Below are 27,329 nucleotides of genomic sequence, written 5' to 3'. Positions count from 1 at the left end.
GAAAGCCTCTCTATGATTGTCCTTCCTCACTTTATTTGGTTTCCATTATTTTTGTGCTTCCCACATGCACATTTTTAAACCCTAGTCTAGGACATTTCTCCATGAGACCATGCTGTTTCTGGAATGAGAACAGGGGTCCTGAGATTTGGATTTAGGGTTATTATTCACAAGAAGATTCACTAATATTTTTCACTAATATCATTCACTATTTTCTCAGCTTAGCTGAGAAATTTTTGACAATTTTAAAATTATTTTTAAAATGACTGTTAAAAATGTTTTTTGACATGAAATAGTGGTAAATATATAGGTAGCCTATATTTCTTTATTAGTCAGATGGCACTAATAAAGAAAAGGGAACCTCTGACTTGAAAATCAGTTCATTTGGACTAATCCATGGTCTCATCTATATATATATAAAAGCCTAAGCAACTGTTTGACCGGTAGCTATGATGCACATTGACCACAAGGGGGCAGACACTCAATGCACAGGTATGGAAACATGGAACAGACTGATGAATCTCAAGGAAGGATAGAAGAGATTAACCAAAGATCTTATATGCATACTAGAGGCCTGGTGCATGGATTTGTGCACCAGTGGGGTCCCTCAGCCTGGCCTGTGGGGATTGGGCCTAAACCAGCCTGGTGCATCTGTGGAGTCCCTCAGCCTGGCCTGTAGGAATCAGGCTGAAACCGGCATTCTGACATCCCCTGAGGGGTCCCGGATTGCCAGAGGGCACAGGCTAGGCTGAAGGACCCCACTGGTGCATGAATCCATGCACCGGGCCTCTAGTTTAATCTATGATATCATCTAAATTCTGATTTATTATTGTTACACTAAGCTGCTTCATGACTAGTCTTTCATATTTTTTTAATTGTTTTATTGCTTAAAGTTTTTGTCTACATCATTTTACTTTGTGAAAACTACTCTTTATTTTGGAGGATATTACTTCTTTTGAACAGCATAGTATTTACCAAGAATATCCCAGAAATGCAGTTATCTGTAACATGTTTCTTTGGTTCATAATGTTATTCTGCAACACATTTGTGATTTAGCATGTAAGCCTTGGGCTAGGGCATGAAAAAGAAAATCAAGAATGAAGCTACAACAAAGGAAAGTGAATAAATCATTTGAAGCACATAATATTTTAATATCACTCTGCTCATTGAGGCCTCTGGTGTTAGGTGAACTATCACTGTAAAGGAAAGAGTAGAACAGGATAACTGAAATGTTTGGTGTCAGTTGATTTTTTTGTATTTTAAGTTATTTGCAGTGCTCTTATAGAATAATATTTTAGGTGTTGCATGCTTCAATGGCTGCCTAATAGATCTTGATTATTTCTAAGACATTTTTATTGATTTTTTTGTAAAATAATCTTTCAAAATCTATTACTAGTTTTTTTGTGGCTCTTTATATAGTATAAAATGCAATGTCAGATAACAAAGACTAATGCAGTAGAACAGAGTTTAAGTTTTAATTTTAATTTGCCTTTTCTCTCTGATTCTATTTTTAGGAACTGGGACTTGTCATTACTGGAACTCTTCCGGTCTTCAATATAACTGGCCAAGTTGAAAATAAGACAAATCTAAAGGTTAAAAGTTAATTGATAAAATTAATAATAATAACTGATAAACTATGACATTGAAGCTCAATGTGGATAAGATATTTCTATAAGGAAGTACATACAGTGTAACTGACTGTGAGGCTGGAAGTAAAAGGCAACAGCTGCTTCTGTGATAACCACCTGGGAAAAAGGAAATGCAGGTCAAGTCCTCTGTTTCCCCACAGACAGGATTCAGCCTAACCCTATTTAACTATGACCTGATGAGAACACAAGTTCAGACTCTGGGAGTAATTATGTAATGAATGGGCAATACTGTTATGGGCACATTTTTAAAATGCATCTAAGATATTCACGGAGTTCAGAAAGAACATCCAAACAAAACCATTTTGTCTCAGGTGTACATAGGTATATTTAATGAGTTGTTCCTCCTCCAACTCCCATTCAAACCATTGGGAATGGTTTGAATCAACTGACACCAAACATTTCCCAATGGTTTAATCATCATGCCACTCAAGGATCTGATTTAAATAATTTATGTTTTCTATGTTAAGGTTCAGGAAAAACACTTGAGTTTCACAATTTTTTTTTTTTATTTCTATAGCACTGGTATATTGTCACTGCAATAAAATGCTACCCACTTAAAATTTGGAAAGTTCTGAAAAATAGCTTGTGCTTGTTATTTTCCATTTCTTATTTTTTAAATACTTTTGATTTAAAAATAGGGTTACATGCTTATTTCTTAGCTTATCGCAAAAGGAATTTAAGAATGTCAGAGAATACTAAATAGTCATTTTGTAGTTCGGTTGTCATTCTTGATGTGAGGGCCATTTATTTCCAGTTTATGGTATAATGAAGCCTCTAGCACTTAAGCATCACTTGTTTAGTTATCATAAATTTCCGTTGAGCTCCTTATTTTAATAATGTAGCCATAGAAAACATTGCTTAGTCCTCTTTGAAGGCCCATTACCACTCTTAAATGTCTGTGGGTCATAATATCATAACTCATAAAGTAGCCGTTCTCTCTCCTCATATGGACTGTACCAGGGACTGCTTTAATTTGGGATTTTACTTGAACTAGGAAAACAGCATAGTTGTTGACATAACTTTCTCATTCTCTGTGCATCTACACAAAGTTTAAAGAATTCTGATAATAACTATAGACTGGATTTTACAATTTTCTTGGTAACATCTAAATTTAACTTATAATTTATATAATTTTATTTAAAACAAAAATTCCTGATTCTAAATGTTAACTCCATTTTTAATTTATGTTACATAGAATATTAAGATAACAGTTTGCCAAACAGTCTCCTTGACTTGCAACTAAAGCTATGATGCCCATTCTTTGGTATTTCTGGGAAATTAGCAGCAAGCAGAAATTAGTGTTTTTAGGATTTCTGCAACTTTATTACTAATAAGATCACATACTTTTTAGGATAGTAGAATAGATACTATCAACAGCAAAAATCAATAGTTTTCTCATTGCCTATTACCAAACATCTAACTATAAGCTAGACATTTTGGTGCTTTTTAAAAATTTTTATTTTTTATTGTTGAAAGTATTACAGATGGCCCCCATTTTCGCCCATTGACCCCCCTCTCCCCCCACTCCTGCCACCCCTTCCCCAGGCCTTCACCGCACTATTGTCTATGTCATGATAGTACACCACAAAGTCAGTATACACTCACATGCATACACGCTCACAGAGCTGCAGCTGCTGACTATACAGTAGCAATAAAGTTGAATATTAGGGGTAAAATAAGTACAAGAAGTATCAAATAGAATTTTTCATAACATAAATTTTCAAGATTTTATTTTTTAAGTTAAATAGTAATAAATTTGTGGGAAAACAAAGCTGAAAATCATTGTACATTGATACAAAAATGCCATACATATATGCCATATTACTTTATATATCTATATCTATATCTATATATAATGTAAATTTGAGCTATAGTATGGCATACAAACAATGCTAAACAAAGGGATGAGTAATATTGTGTAGAAATATATAAAGTTTTGGTATAAAACCCACTACCTTTTTGCTATCTTATAGAACCAGCTGATTCTTGGTGTGATGGGAGTTGATGTGTCTTTGGAAGATATTAAAAGACTAACACCACGCTTTACAGTAAGATGCAATTTACCATTTTGGTATCTTTTCTGTCTTAAAACTCTGTGTAAATTTAACTTGTCCATAAAGCATTAAATAACTTTAAAAATTATGTGCAGTTATATTAATGAAGGAACTAAATATTAAAAGGATCCTTAAAGTAAAAAAATAAAGATATCATGTTATCTTTCTTCATGCTTTAAAATGTGTATTTAAGATTTATTTTAAAAGGAGAATGAGGATTTCTGCCTGTGGCTTAGGAATCTCTATCTAATTTTTTTTTTTACTTTTATTGTTTGTTTGCAGCTGTGCCCTAATGGCTATTATTTTGCAATTGATCCTAATGGTTACGTTTTATTACATCCAAATCTTCAGCCAAAGGTATGTATATAATTTGTTTACAATGATTAGTGTCCTGTAAAATTAATGGTAAATGTTCTTCATTGGTATGTTATTTTAGAATTCACTGTATAGCACTAAATAGAAGCTTTATATTTGTAATGTTAATAGATGACAAGATCACAGTTTATAATATATCAAAATGTGAAAGCACTGTTTATTTTCTCTTATCAATTTAGCTTTCCAATATTTAGCTAATCAATATTCTTATCTTAAAGACAGCCATTATTACCACCCATGCCTGAGTTCCACACGTCCCACTTGGGACTTTGTTTAAGGTTGTAAGATAGTGAAGGAGATTGCAGACTCCCACCCCCACCCCCACCCTGTCCACCCACATGAATCTGATAAATATAAGTAACTAGGGGCCCGGTGCATGAAATTCGTGCACTGGGTGTGTGTGGGGGTGGTGTCCCTCAGCCCAGCCTGCCCCCTCTCACATACTGGGAGCCCTCAGGCGTTGACCCCCATCACCCTCCAATCGCAGGATAGGCCCTTTGCCCAGGCCTGACGCCTCTGATAGAGGCGTCAGGACTGGGCAGGGGACCCTCATTTTCCCCCATCACTGGTTCTGCCCCCAGCCCAGGCCTGATGCCTCTGGCCCAGGCATCAGTCCTGGGCAGGGGACCCCCAGACCCCTCCGATTGCTGGCTCTGCCCCTTGCCCAGGCCTGATGCCTCGGCCAGAGGCGTAGACCCCCATCACCCTCTGATCACCTGATCAGCCCCTTGCCCAGGCCTGACGCCTCTGCCAGAGGTGTCAGGCTTGGACAGGGGACCCCCATCTCCCCCCGATCACTGGCTCTGGCCCCCGCCCAGGCCTGAGGCCTCTGGCCCAGGAATCATGCCTGGGCAGGGGACCCCCATCTCCCTCTGATCTCTTGCTCCACCCCCCGCCCAAGCCTGAAGCCTCTGACCCAGGCTTCAGGCCTGGGCAAGGGGACCATCATATCCCCCCCAATCCACGGCTCAGCCCCCCGCCCAGGCCTGATGCCTCGGCCAGAGGAATTGACCCTCATCACCCTCCGATCACCAATCACCGGATCGGCCCCTTGACCAGGCCTGAGGCCTCCGGCAGAGGTGTCAGGCCTGGGCAGGGGACCCCCAGCTCCCCGCAGTTGCAGGCTCCGCCCCGGCCCAGGCCTAACGCGTCTGGCTGAGGCGTCTGGCTCGGGCAGTGGGGACCCGCAGCTGCAGTGGCCCCGCGATTGTGGGCTCCGCTTTAGGCCCAGGCAAGGGACCCCTAGCTCCCGGGACTGCCAGCTTCGACCGTGCCCAGCTCCCATCGCTGGCTCCACCCCTACTTCCTGCTATCACTGGCCAGGGCGGAAAAGGCACCTGATTCTCTGATCATGGCTGGGGTGCAGGGCAAAGGCGGCCCTGGGGCCGCCTTTGTCCTGCCCCCCAGCTCTTAGCTCCCCCCTGGGTTTCCAATCACTGTCAGTGGCAGGGGGCTTCTTCCTGCTTTCCCTTTCGCCTCCCTGCATTGTGCCTACATATGCAAATTAACCGCCATCTTGTTGGCAGTTAACTGCCAATCTTAGTTGGCAGTTAACTGCCAATCATAGTTGGCAGTTAATTTGCATATAGCCCTGATTAGCCAATGAAAAGGGTATCGTCGTACGCCAATTACCATTTTTCTCTTTTATTAGTGTAGATGTTCCTCAATGCATAGGCCACGTTTTCTGTTGCCCTTTTCTTCTGGTAATTCTCTCTCTCTCCCCTTCATCTCCAAGAGTGTGGGGTGTTTTTTTTTTCTACTTTTGAATAGACTTATAAAAATATGTATGCAATTCAATAAGTAAAACTCCATGGGATGGGCTGCAGAAATGGGAAGTGTTTATTAATCTGTGAGTTATTGGGAAGTGATAAAATTGCATAAACCTTTTTATCCTAATCTTTATGCCTTTTTTCTAAGGTATAAGTTATATTCTTTTAAAAAATATATATTTTTATTGATTTCAGAGAGGAAGGGAGAGGGAGAGGGAGAGGGAGAGAGAGAGAAACATCATTGATGAGAGAGAATCATTACTCGGCTGCCTCCTGCACGCCCCTCCTGGGGTTCAAACCTGCAACCTGGTCATGTGCCCTGAACAGAAATTGAATGGCAACCTTTCTGCATGGGAGGATGCCCAACTGAGCCACCGTGGCCAGGGCCAGCTTTTTGTATTTTTATATAGGAAATTATTAAAAGCAAGTATGCAACAGATCACATTTAGAAAAATATTATTTTAGAAACCATTACAAAGAAATATAGTTAAACAATGTATTTTTTTCTTAAATTCATGGTTTTGAATTCTTATCATTAAAAGTTAAACATAATTTCTATTTTGTGGGTGATTTATACTATACAGATTGATACAAGAAACTCATAAGATGATAATACAGTATATGACAAATGTTTCAGAAACTGACAAAGGACCAATATGGTAATTTCAGCAGATAGGCTAACAAAAGTAATCCTAATTTTTTATTAGCAATTCACCAATAGAAAAAAAAAAGGAAAATAATATTATGTCCTATAGTATCCTAAATTATTTAACAAGGTCAAGTCTAATTTTATGTTTCCTGTTTTATTTGAAAATTCATTTTAATTGTTTTCCATTTTGTTTTATTGAAATAATCAGATTAAGTATACATATTAGGTAATTCCTTTTGACCTATCCCAAGAAGTATTTATTGTAAAGGAAATTGTATATTCTCTATGTTATAGAAGTCAATATTTAAAATAAATATATAGTGTTTTGATTGAATTATCCATTAGTGCCACAGATATATTTGGTATTACTTCAGAAAACAAAGGCACAAGTTTTAAGGGTTAAAACTTTTTAATAGTCTATAGTATTTATATTTTAACACATTTGAATTACGTAAATTCTATACATTCATTTTATTTTCTTAATCAGCATGAAAGTTGTCTGAGACAAATCATCTTTCTCACTTACAACTTCCTCACTTTTTTCCTCGGAAAAAGAAAAGAGAATATTAACAGTCATTTCTCTTAACAAACAAACAAACAAACAAAAACACAGTTTTTTTACTTACCATATTTTTAAACTTTTATTTTGTTTACTGACTCTTCATGAACTCTATAATACCTGTTTTTTATCAAGCAAATACATGACCACAATTGATTATAGGATAAAACCCTTATCTATGTTGAGTTTGTAGCATGATGAATTACCATCTTTCTGTTGCTTTAGCCTATTGGTGTGGGTATACCAACAATTAATTTAAGAAAAAGGAGACCCAATGTTCAGGTAACTGAATGAAATTAGCAGTGCCTTCAAATTTGCAAAATCAGAGTTGAAATTAAGCTTCTCTTTCTAAAAGCTTATGATTAATGCTGCCTTTCCTGACATCAAGCTTCCAGAGCATGAGATGGAGATGAGCACCGTTTCTCAATAAGCTGGAGCAAAATGTTATGAATGATGGCAGAGGGTGTGCATTGGCTAACTAAAAATTGCTAGCAAATTATGTAGTAATAATGTTAACAATCAGCATAATAATCAGATGGCTTCTAAAGATAAATTTATTAAACATTGTGAAATTGGTATCAAATCCATGTAATCTTAACAATTTGTGAAATTCATTTCTAAGTGGAAATAAAAATACAATTCTGATGTGATATTTTCTATAAGCCATAGAATTTAAGCCAACGTTTCTATTTTTTACTTTCTAAAAGTGTATGCTTAGTTAGAGGTTAGAGAAAATTCCCTTCAACTAATTAAAGATGTCTAAAATTACAAATAAACATTATGAATTGTTTGTTAATGCTTGGCAAACTCAAAATTTTTCTCTATTGTCAACAAAATTTAAACTTTATTATATGTATGCATATTTCTTTAAGCACCTTAAAAATAACAAATGTAAAAGAATACTTCCTGTAATTTAGTACAGTTTAGTAAAAAAAAAAATTTTTCAATGTTAAAGAAAGTTCAATATTATTTAAGGCTTTAAATGTAAGCTTACAGTTTCTTAAAAAAAGAAAGTTGGTGACATAATACAAATGGTCTCTACTTATAATGATTTGACTTAGGATTTTTTTGACTTCACAAAGGTGTGAAAGCAATATGCATTCAGTAGAAATCGTATTATGAATTTTGATCTATTCCTGGGCTAGCAGGATATGGTAGGATCCCCTCCCATGATGCTGGACAATGTTAAGAGTTCTGAGCACGTTTAAGGTAGCCTATCTAAAGGTATGATGCTCCATAGGTTAGAAGTGTTCAATGCATTTTCAACTTATAATCTTTTCCATTTATGATGGGTTTATCGGGACATAAGCTCATCATAACTCAAGGGGCATCTATAATGGAGAAGTAGTGTGGTATTAAGAAACCTTTGAGCTATAAAAGTAGGACTTACAGCCAACACTGTAAACTTGCGTAATTGAGCAGAGGCTTAAACTAATAATTATTTTCTACCCCACACAGTATATCTGCCTAGGAGATTAAAATATATATATATTTCAGGCTCCATTTCCTGAAAATTTCATTTAATCTGGCAGGGGACGAAATCCAGGCTTCCGAATAGTTTTTAAACTAACCCAGGTTGTTCTAAAGTGCGGAGTCTCTAGATTAATGGCTTCAGGAAATTCCCTCCTAGCTGTCGAACTCCATGACAATTTGAATTTCATTTGTTGCATCAGTCTTTATATCTTGTATGATTCCTTTGGAGATTAAAATTATACTTATGTCTTGATAAATTATTTTATGTTCCTCTTCTTGCATGTTTCTGTGTATGATCTTAGCAGTCATGTACATCTTAGTGAATTGTTATTCTTGCAGTACTTTCAGATTGCATGTAATATTATGATATAATTTTTAAAACAAACAACCTTAAAAGTGGTTTGTTTTATGTTTGTTTTCCTTTAAGGAAACCCCAAATGGCAAACTAGCAACCACACAAGACTTCTGAATTTTGGGAATATTTTTTGAGCTACGTATGTAGTATTTTTAATAATACTTAACTACTAATTATTTCAATTTAAAATTTGTTAATATCGCATTTTATTTTAGTTCCGCAAATTATGTGGTTATTCTGTCAGTTGATATTCAGATTTTACAAATGAGAAATGTAAAATGTTAGATATTTAAAACTTAAAAGTATTGGGAGTAGAGGAACTTGATTCTAATTCTCAAGACTCTCTCGTTGCTTTCTTATTAGAAGATTTTACTTTTGCATTTTTTTTTATAACTGTGCCTATGATGGGTCTTTCAAAAAATTGCCTACGATGGGTCTTTCAAAAAATGGTCAGCCAGATTGCCATTTAAAAAGTACAAGTTATTTATTGACATTTTTCTTTTATTATTTCATTTTCTTCTCTGTGTCTTTATATGTTGGATTGGGACATCATCTTCATGCCAATTCTTCCTATAATGCCTCCTCCATGCATGCTGTTTGGGTCTGGTCATGCCATGCATTATCCATTGCATGTAAGATAACATTCTTATTTATGTTTTGATTATTTTGACTTTGTTTTGCAGTGACCTTATTAAAATTTTAATGCTGGTATAATGGTGTTTGTGTGGAGATAATTTATTTCATGGGACTTTTAAATAAGCAATTCTTAATATTTTCAACTATAGAGTATCCTTTTGTTAGAGACTTTTGTTTCTTTAAAGAAAGGATTAGGATTATTTTCAACATTAATTTTTATTTTCTTCTTATGAAATATGTGACATTTCAAATCAATATTTGCTTCTGAGCGAATAAGATGCTATCCAAACAATGGTCAGTATTGAACAATTTGATACTTATTTTCAGTTATCTAGAATCTTCTGATTCTACATATTGAGTTCATAAGCGGTGAATATTTTTTCAATAAAATTGACAGACACGGTTGAGATTATTTTTGTAAATTTGCCTTTTAAAAAATCCTCATTCATCAAAATCCATGGGAATCATAATCTTGCATTGTTTAAATGGAGTTAATCTTCAAAAGAAGGCCTTTTTGTTATAATTATAAATTAATACATGCCATGTACACTTATTTGTCATCATTTGTGATAAATAAGATATGGTTAATTTCAGTACATTTTAATAATTGGTGCTGTCTTTGGTAGTCAGTCCTCCTAAAACATTCTTTAAAATAGTGATGATCTGAATATATTTTGGAAGAGCCTGTGAGGCTGAAATTATTCAAAATCTATTTACCTTGCAATAGTACAGCGTAGTTTGTATTTATTACTCCTGTTTACTTAATTATTATAATATAGCAGTATTTATTTTATGAAACATTAAACACCTGGTTTCTAAAATTTTGTAACTATAAAATTATAGATACCTATTATAATTTCATTGTTCCAGTGAACTTTGAAATTCTACTATGGCATGTTGCGTTACTTGGCATGTGTTATAAGATAATCAGTATATTTTTGTTTATCAAATAGTTCAGTAAGTTTTCATTTTGTAATTGACAACTTTTTTAAAAATGTCATATGAGGTGAATTAGCCAGGCTAACTTTTATTTTGATATATTTATATAAATAAGTTAAAAAATTCTTCCTTATTCCACAATGAATTTTATTTATTGTTGGACACCAGCAAGAAGTAGCGGTAGGAGGTGTTAAAGCAGGGAACAGCATTTAATGAATCCCGGGGTCATTATTCAATTACAATACCTAATCTTTATTACGTTTTTTTATGCCTTAGCCACAAATTTTTCCTTAAATAAACTATATGTAAAGGTTCTGAGATTCAAATACATGAAAGAAATTTGCATATTTATGCATTGTAAGAAGAAAGAATACATTTAGTAGAGCTTGTTCTGCTGAGCACATTCAAAGTTTTAAAGTATTTTTCTTCATTTAATCTCTTATTACTTTACAGATACAAATAAGGAAGGATATTAGTTATATATTCCCTTTGTTATATTGCTTAATATGTTATTAACTTGGCTGTATTTTGCTCCTTTCCATCATAACTAAAGAGAAACTTCTGAGTGGATCTTCAAAGTCATTTCCCCCCAGAGCTTGTGGTTCTAAATGTAGTATCTAACTCAGTGCTCAAAATAAGACTATCTTCAGCTGATGATTAATTAAAATTTGCTGCACTTAAAGCTTAAATTTCTGGCCCTACTTATTATTACTTTAAAAAATATATATATATGAAAGAATATATCATTATTTTTATTATATAATTTTTGTTATACCTTAGGTAAGTAACCTTTACAGGTTAATTTTATATTCAAATATTAATTGAATTATTCTATATATAGCATCATTTTACAATGTCACATATGCTTAATTATTATTATTTTTTGTGTAGAACCCCAAATCTCAGGAGCCAGTAACTTTGGATTTCCTTGATGCAGAATTAGAGAATGATATTAAAGTGGAGGTGAGTGTAATCAGGAGGCCTGAACAAGACCCTCAGCTCAAATGCTGGAATCACCCATTCCACAAGTATCTATTGAGCAGCATTAGCGGATTGGGTGCTCTTTTAGGTACTGTATACACAAATTTGGATGTTTTTTTTCTCTTGAAAAAATGCTAGGTCCTGGGCTCACTTATCCAAAAGGTCATATGAAAAGAAATAAATATTTTAAATTGGGTATGTTTGTTTCTTTCTCATTTCACAGATAGAGATATTTTAAGTATCTCAACACAAATGAAACATGTGAGTGTCAATAAAACAAACAAACATATGGAGTATGTTGCTATAGAGTTGAAAGAAATTTGCAGGGAATCTAACCATTCAACCATCCAATGAGCAACATGTGTAGAGAAGCTGACATGTTTGTTTTAGTGCTCTTTCCTCAGAAAATGTCTATATAATTTCAAAACCAGAATTACATGTCACTTCCTCTGAGAGGGTCTCCCATCATGATAAGGATAATCATTAATAATAATGATGATATTTATTGAGTACATGACATGTAAGTCATGGATTCTCAAGAACCTTTGAAATAGTTATTATTATTGTTATTATATCTGTTGTCCTGATGATATGCGAGGTACAACAAGGTTCCATTGCCTAGCTTGTCTCCTGTTACTCAGCTGGTAAGTAGCAGAATCAGGTTTTGAAGCTGACTGCTCTCCAGAGCAAAGATTTTTAAGATTCTTTCATATGGATGAACTCCCTTTCTTCTCTTATCATAATCTGTCAGATTGTGTTTTAATTTGTACTTGCTTTACATATTTTACAGCTTTATTCCTCATTTTACAATAGAATTTAATTCTTTATTTTAATTATCCTGTGCCAAGGTATGATGCTGGGATGTTTTAGATGGTTAAAGAATGTTTGTTGTAAAATGTTTTGACATGATAGAGTAGGATTATGTAATAGTAAGGAGCTTGGTCTTCAGACTCTCATGCCACCGAGTAACTATAATTATTATTTCACCACTCTTAAACCTCAGTTTCCCCTTGACCACATAAAGTAATTGACCACTCCTTTATTGATTATATTTCGAGAATTACTGCCTCGTTGAAAATATTTCATTAAGGATGTTCTTATTTTTAAAAAATAATGTAAACTTACTATAATGTGATAGCTTTTAAAAAAGTATTCCCAGAGAATAGCAGCAACCTACTACTTTTATTCAGTTGGTTCTGAAGTTAGGTATAATATGTTAATAAACATACTTTGGTAGGTCAATTAGTAATAATTGCAATAAAATAATTTTTTTCATTTTTCCTTAGATTCGCAATAAAATGATAGATGGAGAAAGTGGAGAAAAATCCTTCAGAACTCTGGTTAAGTCTCAAGATGAGGTAAGTATTAAGTCAGGCTTATTCTCATACATGTCAATAATAATTGATATTGGTAGTTAGTCTTTTTTTCTATTAAAACAATATTTATTTATAAAATAGGGTTGTCTCCAGTAAACAAATTTTTTAAGGTACTCTTCTTTCCTAGAGGGATGTTGTCTTTTTTTATAATCTTTATGGAAAGTATTGCATAAGTCCTCTTTTCCCCCCATTGACCTCTTCTAGCCCACCCCACCCCTTTCAATAAGATTTTTAACTCTTGGATTTTTATAAAATAATGTTGTTTTGGGTTTCTTTATTCTTTTTTAAAATTTAATTTAATTTTTCATGTATTCTTATATTAATATGTTCTTGAAATATTTTTATTTTTATCATTATAAGAAATAAAGCACAATTTAATGAGGATGTTCTTATTATTGTATTCCACATATTAACTATTTAGGATTTTAAACATTTTTTGGTTGTTTACTTGTTTCTGGCTTGATTTATCTTAGTGCACTATTTATGTACTTTGTATAATAATTTCCCTGCAAATCTGAAATTAAATCAGGAGACAACACAACTACCCCCATACGTCACTGGTACAAATAATGTAATACAATGTATTGTTTATTATTATTCCATTGTCATTGAAGAATTCTTTATATGAGGAGTGTGCCTATCTGTTATTAGTCACATGTAGAGTAAATGCATGTTCATATATTTGAGTACTTGAAAAAATGTAGAACTCAGAAGTTTTTGAGCCTAGAAATGTAATCTTTATAGCATCCTTTTAAAATGTCAGATTTCTCCTGAATTCCTCAGCAGATCTTTTCCTAAAATGTAGCTAGGATTTAAATAGGATCCTGCAATGGCATGTGGCTTTCCTTATTTTATATCATTCAGAGTCCCCATTATGAGACCCTAAGGGGAGGTGAAAATCAATTTCAGTCTTTGTTAAAACTTCAATTCTCTTTACTCAGACTTTAGCTGTGCTGTTTTCCCCTTCACTCCTTACAGGAAAAAATGTGTACCATTCACCAGTTTCACCAACTTTTCCATGTTGTTCCATCAACCAGATCTTTGACTTGAACACTCTTAAAAATCACTTTTGTTTCTATTAAATCACTTTGATATTTTCCTACTTCAATTGACTATAAATTATTTTATGACCAATATTCACCTACAGAGTTTTCCTATTACTAATAGTGAAAAAATATCATCTTGTATGTCTCCTAATCTGATATTATTTTTACAACTTGCAGAACAACACTAGTTTGCCATGTTTGTTGAGCAGTAGCTAATAGGTAAACATTATTTTTAAAAGTTATTTTAAGAATTTTACTAGTCCAAAAACCTTAACACTCCATTCCTCCATTCTCCCACTCTCCACTCACATAAATAAAACCAAGGGATGTTGGATGTGTAGCGGCAGCATTGTGTAGTTGCTATACAATGGTTTGACATCATACATTTCCTTCATCCTCTCAATTAAAGTCCCCTTTATTTATTTCTTCATCATTAATTGTGGAAAATAATAGTATCTTCACCAGGAGGTTGATTAAATGAGACAGTGACTGCAAAGTGCTTGGTATGTTGCCTAACTCCAATTAATACTTCAGTGACTGTTACTGTTCTGATGAGGATGACTAAACTGGAAATAACTAAAAGAACTACAAGATATGAATGTGTTATCACTATATCTAATGGAAGAAAGAATAATAATTTCTTTAGTATTGTTCATCAGCTGCATATAAAAGATTCTACATCCAGGCAGTTATTTCTCTCTTTACTTCCTTTCCCTGGTACATTTAGTTGTTTTCTCAACCTTCATAATACTGAGTTGTTAGTCTCTCATGATAGATAAAACTATAATAATGGCTTAATAAGAATAGTAATATGCTAATCTTACATTTGGATGTAGATACACTGACTGCATTAATTTCCTGATATTATAACCATTTCTTTTAAACATACTCTGGTATGGATTATCTGAGTCTTATTGAACATTTCACAGTCCTATTTCATTATTACAGTTTATTTTTCAGGAAATGTTTTTTGTTGTTTTTTGTTTTGTTTTTTTTTAAAATATATTTTATTGATTTTTTACAGAGAGGAAGGGAGAGAGATAGAGAGTTAGAAACATCGATGAGAGAGAAACATCGATCAGCTGCCACCTGCACATCTCCTACTGGGGATATGCCCGCAACCCAGGTACATGCCCTTGACCAGAATCGAACCTGGGGCCTTTCAGTCCGCAGGCCGACGCTCTATCCACTGAACCAAACCGGTTTCTGCAGGAAATGTTTTTAAAGTATTTGGGTTAATAATTTGGCATAAATTGCCAAGATTTTCACTTGTAAGTTTTTAAAATTTATCACGTGGGTGTTTATTTTGTCCTAACATTTTGCTTTATATATACCTATATCCATAACAGAATAAACATTATAACATAGAATAGATCAGAAATTTGTGTGGAAGGATGTTGAATGACCACTGGATTTATAAATAGATCCTAATGTTTTGCTCATCATGTAAATTTACATAGAGTAAAAGCTGAGAATAACCATGTGAAACTTTTTTTCTAGAGATATATTGACAAAGGAAACAGGACATATACATGGACCCCTGTCAATGGAACAGATTACAGGTAATTAACTATATTTATATGTATATTGAATAAAAGTATTCATTTCAGTGTCTTTCACCTATTTTAGTAGTGATTTTCCCAATGGATGAATATTAAGTCTTTGCATTTTCATTAGCTATTTTCAATGTAATTAAAATAGAAATGTTACCTTTTCCAACACTAAAATGTTTAAAGTTATAGCTGTGTTGGTTTTTTCTCAAAGTGGAAAATATAGGGAAACGCTAGGAATATAAAATTTAGAAATGACATGTGATATAAATATATTTGATATTTTGTATATTTATGTTAGTAAAAATAAATGTTGACAATATGCCCTTAATTTGTACTTGTCACCTCCACTAACCTCCTTATATAAATCAGTTTACATTATTCACATTTTAGGTTGTAATTAACTTAAAAATAATGTTTATTACATCATAGTGTGATCTGATATAAAATGCTCAGTTGATATAATTTACCCCCAAGAGTAGCAATTTTGCAATATACTAATTCCTTCAATTGACTGGGCCTTGTAAAACTGGACACAGTAGCACCCTATAAGAGTGATAGATTATAAAATTGTTGCCTTCTTCATTTAAATCCCCAGCTCGTGAGACAGTGGCACATGGTAGACATTCCTTAAATATTTACAGGATTCAAAATTAAGATTTTTCAGTTTGCCCCATCCTGTCAATTCCAAAGAATGGTGTCCAAACTTCCATTGAAACATTCAAGTCTGAAGGACTCTTTGGCTACATATTTATATACAATAACTGTGGTGGACTCAACTATTCCTTAACAACAGCCCCCCCACAATATATATATTCATATATATATATATATATATATATATATATATATATATATATATATATATATATATATAACCTTTCAGGGGGGCCTAGATGCTGGGGATTTCCCTAGAGCTGCAGTGTTGTTATAATAGGAAACTGTTGCCTTTTGTGTTCCTAGGAAGGCATACAAAATAGATATAGAAGAAAACAGGTATTAATGTCAGAAACAGTACCTGCCAGACTTTCTCCACTTTTGCTTTTGCTTTTTTACATACTTTTGAACGTATTGAGAAACACCAGAATGACTGATTTAATTACTTTACTTGTGTCTACTGATTTCTCTCTCTCTCATTTCTGTTAGGCATCTCTTCACATATACACAATCTTTATTTACATACAAAAGTCATTACTTCTGCTTTCTCTTTTATGACTATTGCCAGCTTCCCCCCCCCTTTTTTTTTTATGAATTTGTCAGAAAGTGTAACAGCACAGAAGAAATCTAGAATCTAGGAGCACATTCTCTTTATTATTATTATATTAATTATAGTTACAGTTATTATTTTAACCCTCACCTGAGGATATATTTTTATTGATTTTTAGAGAGGAAGGGAGAGGGAGAGAGAAACATTGATGTGAGAAAGAAACATGGATCAGTTGCCTCTCACATGCACTCCGACCAGGGATTGAACCCACAACTTGGGTATGTGTGGACCAGGAATCAAACCCAAGACCTTTTCAGTGTACCCAAGACCTTTCAGTGTATGGGATGATGCTCCAACCAACTGACCCACACCGGCCAGGGCAAGGAGCCCTATCTCTTTAGAGATGATTTTATGATAAAACAAAGTATTGCATGTGCTGTTGGGAACACACTCTATGCCTTTGTTCCTTAGGTGCACAAATACATTGCTTTTTTATTCTTTGTAGAATGAATTTTTTTTTGCATGTATATTTATACAAAGAAAAACCTGGAATTTTATTTTTTATTTTTTCCTGGTCTGTATTGTCCATAGGAAAAAGTAATGAGATTACAATCTGGACATTCATCCCAAAAGCCATGGTATGAGGCTTGAGTTATTTGAAAGAAGATCTCCTGAAAATGTCTAGAAATATTTAGAAGCCTGAATATGCACACCTTTTCCTGTGCATTGCTAAATTTTAGATTACGTATTAAAGGTGAATCCTGAATGATTCAATTGATCAACTGAACCTAGCCTCACTTTTGGAAAATAGTTGCATCGGAAATCTTTGAGATTGCCTCATTATCTGCACCCATTAGTTCCTAAGTTTTCTTCTATATTCAAAGAATTGCAAAAGTCATTTGCAACAGCAAATGTAGACATGAAAAACTGTTTCCTTTTGATCCTGGCAATGAGTTGTCAATGGGAGTTGTTCCTACTACAGTCAGAATTATACTTTGGGGGTATTTTTTAATTTGCCTTAAACCTTACCTAAATGTATCTGTAGCAGATTCTCAAATGTCCATTACCTTCAGCCCCTTTTCCTCACACATCCAGACATAACACACAGTGTGGACAGGTTAATGCTTATTTCTGCAGGGTTGAGCATATTACTTGTTTATAGAAATGTAGTCTCTTCTCATTTTCATGAAAGTTAAATTTCAACTTCCAATTCTGATCATTCATGTCGCATATTTCTACCCTGTCTTTTCTCCCACTGCTCTCCCCATACAAGTTACTGTTCTCTGAATAGCCAATCTTGCCTTCTTCTGCATGTCTGCATCTTTCATTCCCTTCCCCAACCTACAACTTTGAGCCAGATTCCATCTCTTTCCATTATAAGTACTTTTCTGAATCTCTTTACAAATAAATTCATAAATGCCAATTTAGAAGAAAATGTTACATCTATATTAAAGAAACATGGCATGTGTTGATTTAATGAATGAGGTACCAAATTTCATTTAGTGATTTTTTTCTCCTTAAGCCTTGATATAATTTAGATACATTTTGAAATATAGTAATTAATTATATTAATAGAATTCTCTCAGCATTACTGGTTTGTAGTGAAACATTTTCGAGCTGAAAAGTGTTACATTCTACTTAACTAGTTAATCATATTTATGTGAGTCACATAAATATTACATGGGATCTAACATCCATCTTGTGGCCAGTGGATTTATTGGACGTTAATCCCTGGGAGAAAATAAAGCCGCCTAGGCCTATTGGTTTTATATGGAGGGAAACAGCAAACGCTGTATATGAGAGCATTGCTGCCTGGGAATGTTGGTAAAGATCTTATCTGCTGCAGGTTGAAGAAATAACTGTTGCCTTAACATGGAAATAATTAAATGTAGCTATGTTTTTCTACAGAATAGTGTGTATCCACGAATAACAACCTGAGACTTCCAGGCCAGATATATATTTAACATGTCAATTTTAAAACTATTGTGTCCCTCGAGGCTTGCCACACTATTTTTTATGGTGCATGAGATGTAACACAAGCTTGCAGAATGACACTGTGGTAACCACATGATATAATGTTATCGGTTTTAATTAGAAGTTTCTCTTAGCAATAAATGCTGATGGGGTAGTAAAAATGTCCTAATTTCCCTGGAGGGGAATTTTTAGGAGACGATCTTCGAATGCTCAGTAATTCTGCTCCACATTTTATAAATGGCAAGTGAATCATGAAAGGTCATCTTGCTTTCAGGCTAATTGCACTGCTTATTTTAATTTTAATCTCTGCCTCCATTTAAAGGAAGTTACCTATAAAATGAATGTAGAGATTTGCATTAAATCTACATAACATTTTATTTCTCTGACCTTTACCCATAAGAAAAGTCTGTGAATTTCTTAGTGATGGTAAAAGATTTGAGAACTGGAGGTAGCAAGCATCCACCCATTTTGCTACCTTGACTGAACAGTTAAATTGTAGCAAATAAACCACTGCTTCTTTATTCTTCGTAGAATTAATTTTTTGCATGTATATTTATAAGAAGAAAAACCTGGAATTTTGTGTTTTTTCCTGTTCTATATTGTCTATATTGTCTGGACATTCATCCCAAAAGCCATGGTATGAGGCTTGAGTTATTTGAAAGAAGATCTCCTGAAAATGTCTATAAATATTTAGAAGCCTAAATATGGACACCTTTTCCTGTGCATTGCTAAATTTTAGATTACGTATTAAAGGCGAATCCTGAATGACTCAATTGATCAACTGAACCTAGCCTCACTTTTGGAAAATAGTTGCATCGGAAATCTTTGAGATTGCCCCATTATCTGCACCCATTATTTCCTAAGTTTACTTCTATACTCAAAGAATTGCAAAAGTCATTTGCAACAGCAAATGTAGATATGAAATAATTAGCAATGCCCTATGCATGTATATTAGCCCTTGTAAGAATAAAAGAATTTCATACATGTGGTGGTATTTTTGGAAATTGCATAATATTCAAATGTTCTGACATCTTTTCAGTTTTAATGCATTATGTGTTTTATTAATTGGCAACTTCAAAACAGCAAGGTTACCTGCCTGTCAGCTTTTTATTTTGTTCAGTTACTAAGACAAGGTTTGAAGATAGGCTTTTCAGTGTCTAAATAGTTCTGAACTTGGTTTAAGATTTGCACACGACCTGTCCTCTAGTTTGTACATCTATACGTTTAGAGTATCCCATGATTCTTGTAATGTACTGAGCTCAAGATGTATGCCCTTTTGTACCTGACAGCAATTTACCAAGTGCTGTGGAATATCCGCATAAATGAATTTGAAGTATTGGGTAAGAACCAATGGCATGAGAAGGGAATCTTTTTCAGTGCTATAAAGGAATCTGAATTTTCCCATTAATGGACTCTCTGGTCTTGTCTAAAGATTAGAGTATTAAAATAGTAGTTATTTAGATGAATAACCCATGGATACAAACAATAGTGTGGTGAAGGCCTGGAGTGGGTGCGTAGAGAAGGGGTGGGCTAGAAGGGGTCAGTGGGGAGAAAAGGGTACGTCTGCAAAACTTTCAACAATACAGATAAATTTTTAAAATGAAAGGAAAATGATTTTTAATATTTCAGATGATTATGTAAATTGTGTAATAGAAATGATAATACTTACATTTGTAATTTTTAATAGCTTACATTTGCTACAAAGCACTTTAACATTATATTTAATTCATCAATTTTATTTGCTTTGTTTAAACATACTCCCGTATTCTATATTTTTCAACACTCAACAGTGTTTTCTGGAAATATAGTACCCATGACATTTCTTTCTCAGCTAATTTATGGGCATATTTAGAAGCTTATTTTCCATGTGTCTTCTGATCCTCTATAATGTAGAGAACTGGGTGACTCAGGATGGCAAGATCAAATTAAATACTCTATTAGCAGAATGCATTTGACTGTCACAGTAATATGTCTTTTCCTTCCCATGAAAAAGATTTTTTGGATTTTCCATGAACTTGACGTGTGGTGGTTTTTTGTTTTTTTTTTTATGTTTCATTTTTGTTTGTTTGTGTTTATGCTTCTCTTGTTTCTATTGCAGTTTGGCCTTGGTATTACCAACCTACAGTTTTTACTATATAAAAGCCAAAATAGAAGAGACAATAACTCAGGCCAGATGTAAGTACTGTGAAAGCAACTTCAGGGTCCCTTTGCCATCTTCTAGTATCAAATGTTTAAAGACGTCTAGATTTTGGAATACCCAAGGCTTATCCATTCTAGTAGCTGTTATTACCAAATCTACAGCAATGATTCTAACCCATTCCAAACATGCAAGGAACAAGAAATATTCTACATGGATAGAATATGAGCAGGTACTCCAGTCTCACTGGCAGTCCCCACCACCCTTCCCGCCTCGCTTTGTGCTCTAGAATCATTGCAGTGCTGTGTCCTCTGTTGCTGTTGTTTTAAGGGTCTGCTAGCTGATGCAAAATGTTTCCCATAGTCTCTGCCCATGGCACTGTGCGAGTAACACTTTACCTTTTCTTTCTTTTTTCTTTTTTTTTTTGTTGTTGTTGCTTTTGGCAAGAATAATATTGTGCTCCACATGTTCTCCTTTGTTGGAAAATATTAGATTGCACTGGTCTTTGGTTTTGATTTGGTGATTGACTTTTTCTTATAATCAAAATTAATGTCTTCAGTAACTTAAATGAATTCTTTTAAGTATCATTTGGAATGTGGAGTAATTATTAACACTAGTGAATATTTCAAATCATTATTAATCTTTATTTTGTTTTGGGTGACTAGATTTAGTAAAGTAAAATGACCATCATATCCTTTGCACATTGCTCAGTTATTACAACCTAAATTTTTCTGAGTACAATAAAGTAAAAAATGTATACATATTTACATATATATTTTATATCGGAAACCGGGAATCTTAAGAAAAAGTAAACTAGATCCTTTCATTTCTATGTCAGTTCTTCTTTGCTCTCTGCAGTCCTGGTTCTCAGAGTACATTGTGGTATTTTATACATTTTTATCACTTTCACTTGATAGGTATGATGGTCTTTTCACAACCAGTAACTTTGCATGAGCTAGTTCTTCACTGGATAAATGAGGGGATGACTAGCGGGTCTTTGATGGTTGGTAAAAGGCTTTGTTTATAGGCTAACATCGGTATTGCACCTGCATTAACCATTTTGAAGAATAGACCCTTGAAATAACCACAGTGCAGATAGAGTGCTCTAGTCGTAATTGACGGGGCATGCTTTCCAGTCTCCAAAAAGATGTGTCTTCTTTTCCAGACTACAGCTGTACATAATGAACCTTTGATCTATGCGCAATATTTTTATTCAAGGAAGTCATTGAATAAAATATTGTTTGTGACCCCCTTTGCTTTACCCTCTTTTTTTTGTTTCCCTGCTTTCTCTTTCTGATGGATTTTCACAGCAAAAAAGGGCAAAATGAAGGGCAAGTATTTTCTTGTTGCTCAACTTTTTTTCTGTTTAGTACACTTGACATTTCCACTGATCTTTCCATTCCTAATGGATATTATCCTCTGTGCTTCTCATTTGCTAGATTTTCCTCCATGATCACTCAGACCTTAGCAGCCAAAAACGGGGAAAGAATATGCTTGTGTTTTCAAGTGGAGCCTGTTTCACATTCAAGTGTTGTCTTAGACTTAAATATTTGTGTGTTTTTATCCTTCTACTTACTAATTCATACTAATGTGAAAAATGTCACTAATTCACTAAGGCATTAATTGGTTTATTGAAATCATTTTCTTTACCATAATATTCATAAAATTTTATGTTGACATTTTAAATACCTGTGATGTATTAAAGAATATCTTGGTTAGAATATGGTTAATAAATGGGAAAGTTATAAACTTAGCATTTTCTCTGACAAAACTGTTATAATCTATGTTACAAAATTAAAGTTTATTTTTTTAAGTATGAAGGACGTTTGTAGTAATTGATGTATTTCAGTTTAGGATATACATAACATATTTTAATTTTCTCATTAGATTATATTTCTAATGCCTTCTTATTGCCATAGAATCTCAGGATATATATTCTTGATTGCTTATCTAACCCTGTAACATTATCTTTGCAGATTCAGAGACACTGAAGCCGGATAATTTTGAAGAATCTGGCTATACATTCTTAGCACCAAGGTTGGTTTGGTTTTATTTTATTTTTATAGCTTGTATGAATGATAACAGTTCTGAATTTGGGTCAAGACTCCTGCTCTGGGTTAATTTCATGCCAAATTATGGAACCAAAGGGAACAACAACTTTAAAAAGGAAAAGAATCCTGCTAACTCATTCATTTACTCATGCAGGTATTTACTAAGCAACTACTATGTGCTAAGCAGTGTGCTGATGTGGGGAGACAGTAGTGAACAAGACAGGCGTAGGCTTTGCTTTTGTTGGAACTAACCAGGTAACAAGAATGGAGAATTATATATTTGCATTTGTATGTGTACACATACAAACATACTCTCTATATATGTTTTTACATGTTAAATATATACACACACACCTATATACACACTGATAGATATATATGTGTGCATATACACATGAGAATATATTCACCTTATAGTAGGTCTTACATAGCAGACCGTGCTGATTGGATTATGTGCTTCACCGTCAGACCAGATGGAAAATATAGGTAACAGGCATTCACAGAGGATAAATATGTCTCAATTTCAATTCCCAATTGGTAGGCAAGGGACTTTATTTAGTTCAGCAAGGACTTAGCCAGCGGGCCATTCCTGTGGCCTAAGTCATCTTCAGTATCAACATGACTTACTGGAAGATTGGAAATTTCCTGTGTGCTTAGGGATGGAGCAAATCCACCAGAGAAGGGAAGCAATGTTGTTATAACTTGTGACACCTCAATTAACACATGTTAAGCCCTTTACATGCATAAATATATTTACTGCTCAAAAGAACTCTATGAGAAATTAGTGTTATTGTCCCAATTCACAGATCAGGAAACAGTTTTAGAGATGTGAAATAATAGTTTCCTCTTTACTCCAAGATATGAGTATATATTGACTATACGAATGCCGATAGATGTCAAAAGAACATTCAGTAGACCTGAGTAAAATATTTTTGTAGGGAAGGTTTCCTGAGAACATTAATACTGAATGTGTATTCAAAGCATTGTGAAAAATAAGGTGATTAAAAAATTGGGATAAAGAATAATTGGTGAGAAAAGGCAGAAAGTTATGTAGTATAGGACAGCAGTCATATATTTTTGTCACTGTTATTAATGAGAAACAGTGTAGCAAACTTTAGAGCAAGACTGTCTGGGTCTGTTACCCATATGTTCATTGTTATGGCGTGTTACTCAAATTCTCTGCACCTTAGTCTCTTTGCTTTCAAATGTTGTACCCCTGACACCTACTTCAGAGTTTGTATAAGCTTTTGATGAGATTATGCACGCAAAGTATATACCAAAGTTCTTGGTAAGATATGAGCTCTAAATAAATATGAGTTATTACTTATTGGTTGTAGTAAGAGGAAGGAGAGGAAGAAGGATTTAATAAAGGGTATTCAAAAGTAGTTATTTTAAAATAATTTAAAGAAGAAAGCTTGCAAGTTTTATAGATATATGGCCATTTTAGTTAATTCTTAAATTAAGCTATTTGATCATGATTAATCAGTTTTTGGAATTTCCTCAATTTTAAAACTACTGCAAAAGGAAAACATTGAATTTAGATGCACGGACATTCCTGTCTTAAAGAGGCATACAGTCCTAGGAATGAAAGGTCTAAAACATGGATTACTTTTGCTGTCTTTCTTGAATGTTCAGAAATGAGAAAGGCGCTTCAAAGAAGATGAGTTAGACTGAGAAATAACAACTTGTGACGGGCTAAAGTTCAGTGCTTATTTGTGACTTATGTAAGGTTGTTGAACAGAACAAAGTCATTTTCAGTATTCTAGAAGTAATTTGCCAAATTTCTAATACTAAAGATCTGTAGTTTCAATGCCTTTTGAATTACAACCTAATTTGGTCACAGAAAGTGACCGAAAGAGATTATAACTTTCAGGCTCTGAAAGTGTTTTCAGCAAATTGAAGTTTGTTCTTTTAAAGTCAGGCAAATATTTCTTCACCTTGCTGCTTTACTTTTCTGAGGAATCATTTTCCTAAAAGAAATTAACAATGATCAATATTGTAAACTTGATCACTTTTAGAGAAACAGTGCCTCATAGAAGATATATTAGCAGGTATTCCCACACGTCTTTAGAGACGAATTTGGAAGTTTTGGTAATGACAGGTATTGTTCGGCTACCCACTGTCATGTGTCATTCCTTTGGGAAAAGAACCTGAGAAAGAGTGATTCTCTTGAGTCCTTAAGCGCCCAGGCCTGTGTTGAACAACCATTAGGCTAACAGACAACCAACATCAATGCTGTCTGTCTAACCCCATAATCGCCTCTCAAATATTACCATCAGCCTCTTGCTACTTATTGCCTGTAGCATAGACACCACACTCCTCATGGTGGGTAATTTTCTGTGGTCCTTCTGGATCATCTTATTACTAAAGAACTCATTCTACTGACACAACATTCTGTATTTTCTCACCTTTTCATTTTAAAAACCTTTCACTTTTATCCCATCCTAATTCCACAACTCTCCTTAAAAGGGAACTTTCAACACTTTTTGGCTTTTGCTATTAGTAAAAATCAGATACTCTGATTTTTATTGTAATCAGACGTAGTCAATGTCTTTAGACTATTTCAAAATGCAGCACAATTCAACCAGCAAGTATAAACACACACACACACACACACACACACAGGATGACACTGTCTAAATTAATTGCTCACCACACTAAATGCCTTCTGTTGGTAGAGGTCAAAGCTGCTTTTGGCCTGGAGCTGTGCAGTAACAGAAGTGTGCAGAGTGGAAGTTCAAAGCACCTTGTGTGGTTAAAACACACTAATTAGGGATGTGAAGACGGCTCTTCCTCGGGCTTCCCCGTCTGCTAGTTAGGTCCCTCCGAGTAAACCTGTTTACAGCCTAGAGTCTCGGTTTCCTCACCTTTGGAGTATTTTATACTTTCTGATAAAGTGAATTTTAGGATTAAATGAGCAAATGTAATTTTAGAAATGCCTTTTAAATAATAACAGAATTCTAAAAATGGGTTTTTAATAATTATTTGCAACATTTTATTGAGTTCTTCTAATACCTTTTGTTCAGCTTCTAACTTGGTGAAGTCATTGCAATCTTCATTGCCAGGCACCCAATCAGGGGGAAAAAAAGCCAGTTGCACTTAAAAATGTCCTTGATGGAAGGAATGAGATTTTTATTGAAGCTTTACCCTTGAGTATATGTCCTTTAATACTCCCTATGGTGAATATGGAAGTTCAGAGGCATGTCAGAGTCACCAGGCTGTCTCAAAGAGAAACCCTTGTCTGATTGTTTGAATTGAAAGCTGAAATGGGTGTTGTTCTTTTTTTTATGAACTATCATTTTAATTGAAAGAATGACTTTGGTATTTGGAAAATCTTTTCTCAAAAAATCAATCGTATCAGCCTTTTACTTTGAAAAAAAATGACAGAGTTTTTGTTGCCAGGGACAAAAATTTGAGCTTTTAAACAAAAATTAGAATTGGTAAAGTTGAATTTATTACTATGAGTGTCCCCATATTTAGACTATTCTGTTGATGACATCAGTGATGATATTAATGAATATGCACTTTCAATATTGTATAATAAAATGTGCCATCATTTGGAAGACCTGCATAATTCATATTTCCCAAGTGACTAATGAGTTATGTTACAAAATCATAGAGATGCAAAAAGATTCGCTAAAATATAAGATAGTGCATTGTTTTATGTGCCAAAACAAAATCTTGCAGTTGACAATAGTTAAATCAATGCTACTTTTTCCAATAGGTTATTGTTTTACTTAAAAACAGTGATTTCTCATAGAAATGTTAACATAATGGTTTTACTAGTATTCTTCTATTTAGCGAGAAAATACATGTTTTAAAATTTCTCAATTTCTATATGAAAACTGTAAACCTACATCTTACAGTGATAATAATGTAATAAGTATACAAAAGCTAGCATTTATTGATCATATGCTATCCAGAGGTCAAATGCTTAATATGTATATCTATAATGCCATTTATTGTCAAAGTATTATCTTGATGTAGAAATGAGGAAATAGAGGTAACAAAATCAATGACTTACAAAGTCATATAGCTAGTAAAAAAAAAAGTGTTTCCACTTCCTATGATTATGTGTACATTTTTAATGTTTTGATTTTAATAACCAATATCTTAAAATATTTTTCAGAGATTACTGCAATGACCTTAAAATATCAGATAATAACACTGAATTTCTTTTAAATTTCAATGAGTTTATTGATAGAAAAACTCCAAACAATCCATCCTGTAAGTATGAACTAATTTACAATAATTGTTTGTGTGGTCAAATCCTGGTTCAGTTTAATTTGTTATGATGGTTTATTTATTTTATAAAATTTTAATGGTAAAATGTAACAATATGACCCTAGTAAAGAAATGTTATTATATTATTAAATGAAATCAAAATTCAAAAGCCAGAAAATAGATACTTGCAAGTGTTTAGGATATGCTTACCTTTGCTCCTTTCAAATTTAAGAAGCTTAATTTTAAATGATCTTTTGAAGGTTTTTCATTGCATTGTTCTTGCTATTTAGAGGAAAACAAATATATAACACATATTTTCCAATTTATA

The 27,329-nt window shown here is 33.9% G+C and overlaps 1 protein-coding gene across 7 annotated transcripts in view; it reads left to right on the top strand.

Annotated features, from left to right (window-relative positions):
• The window catches only part of CACNA2D1 (calcium voltage-gated channel auxiliary subunit alpha2delta 1), a 395,226-nt gene that overhangs the window by 330,691 nt on the left and 37,206 nt on the right, over window positions 1-27,329 (top strand). Inside the window, exons 16-26 of one of the 7 annotated variants that reach the window (XM_059712158.1) lie at window positions 1,512-1,589; window positions 3,620-3,694; window positions 3,983-4,057; window positions 7,278-7,334; window positions 11,347-11,418; window positions 12,723-12,794; window positions 15,359-15,420; window positions 20,688-20,764; window positions 22,037-22,057; window positions 22,703-22,763; window positions 26,907-27,004. In XM_059712158.1, coding sequence (XP_059568141.1) covers window positions 1,512-1,589; window positions 3,620-3,694; window positions 3,983-4,057; window positions 7,278-7,334; window positions 11,347-11,418; window positions 12,723-12,794; window positions 15,359-15,420; window positions 20,688-20,764; window positions 22,037-22,057; window positions 22,703-22,763; window positions 26,907-27,004 — 748 coding nt within the window. Of the gene's footprint in view, window positions 1-1,511; window positions 1,590-3,619; window positions 3,695-3,982; window positions 4,058-7,277; window positions 7,335-8,952; window positions 9,020-11,346; window positions 11,419-12,722; window positions 12,795-15,358; window positions 15,421-20,687; window positions 20,765-22,036; window positions 22,058-22,702; window positions 22,764-26,906; window positions 27,005-27,329 lie in introns of those variants that run through there. The other 6 variants (XM_059712160.1, XM_059712161.1, XM_059712159.1 and 3 more) reach the window with 6 other exon arrangements.

This window comes from Myotis daubentonii, chromosome 10, assembly GCF_963259705.1.
Source record: "Myotis daubentonii chromosome 10, mMyoDau2.1, whole genome shotgun sequence".
NCBI classification, from domain to species: domain Eukaryota; kingdom Metazoa; phylum Chordata; class Mammalia; order Chiroptera; family Vespertilionidae; genus Myotis; species Myotis daubentonii.
The sequence above is the reverse complement of the archived record's forward strand: the minus strand, read 5'-3'. Positions and strand labels throughout refer to the sequence as shown.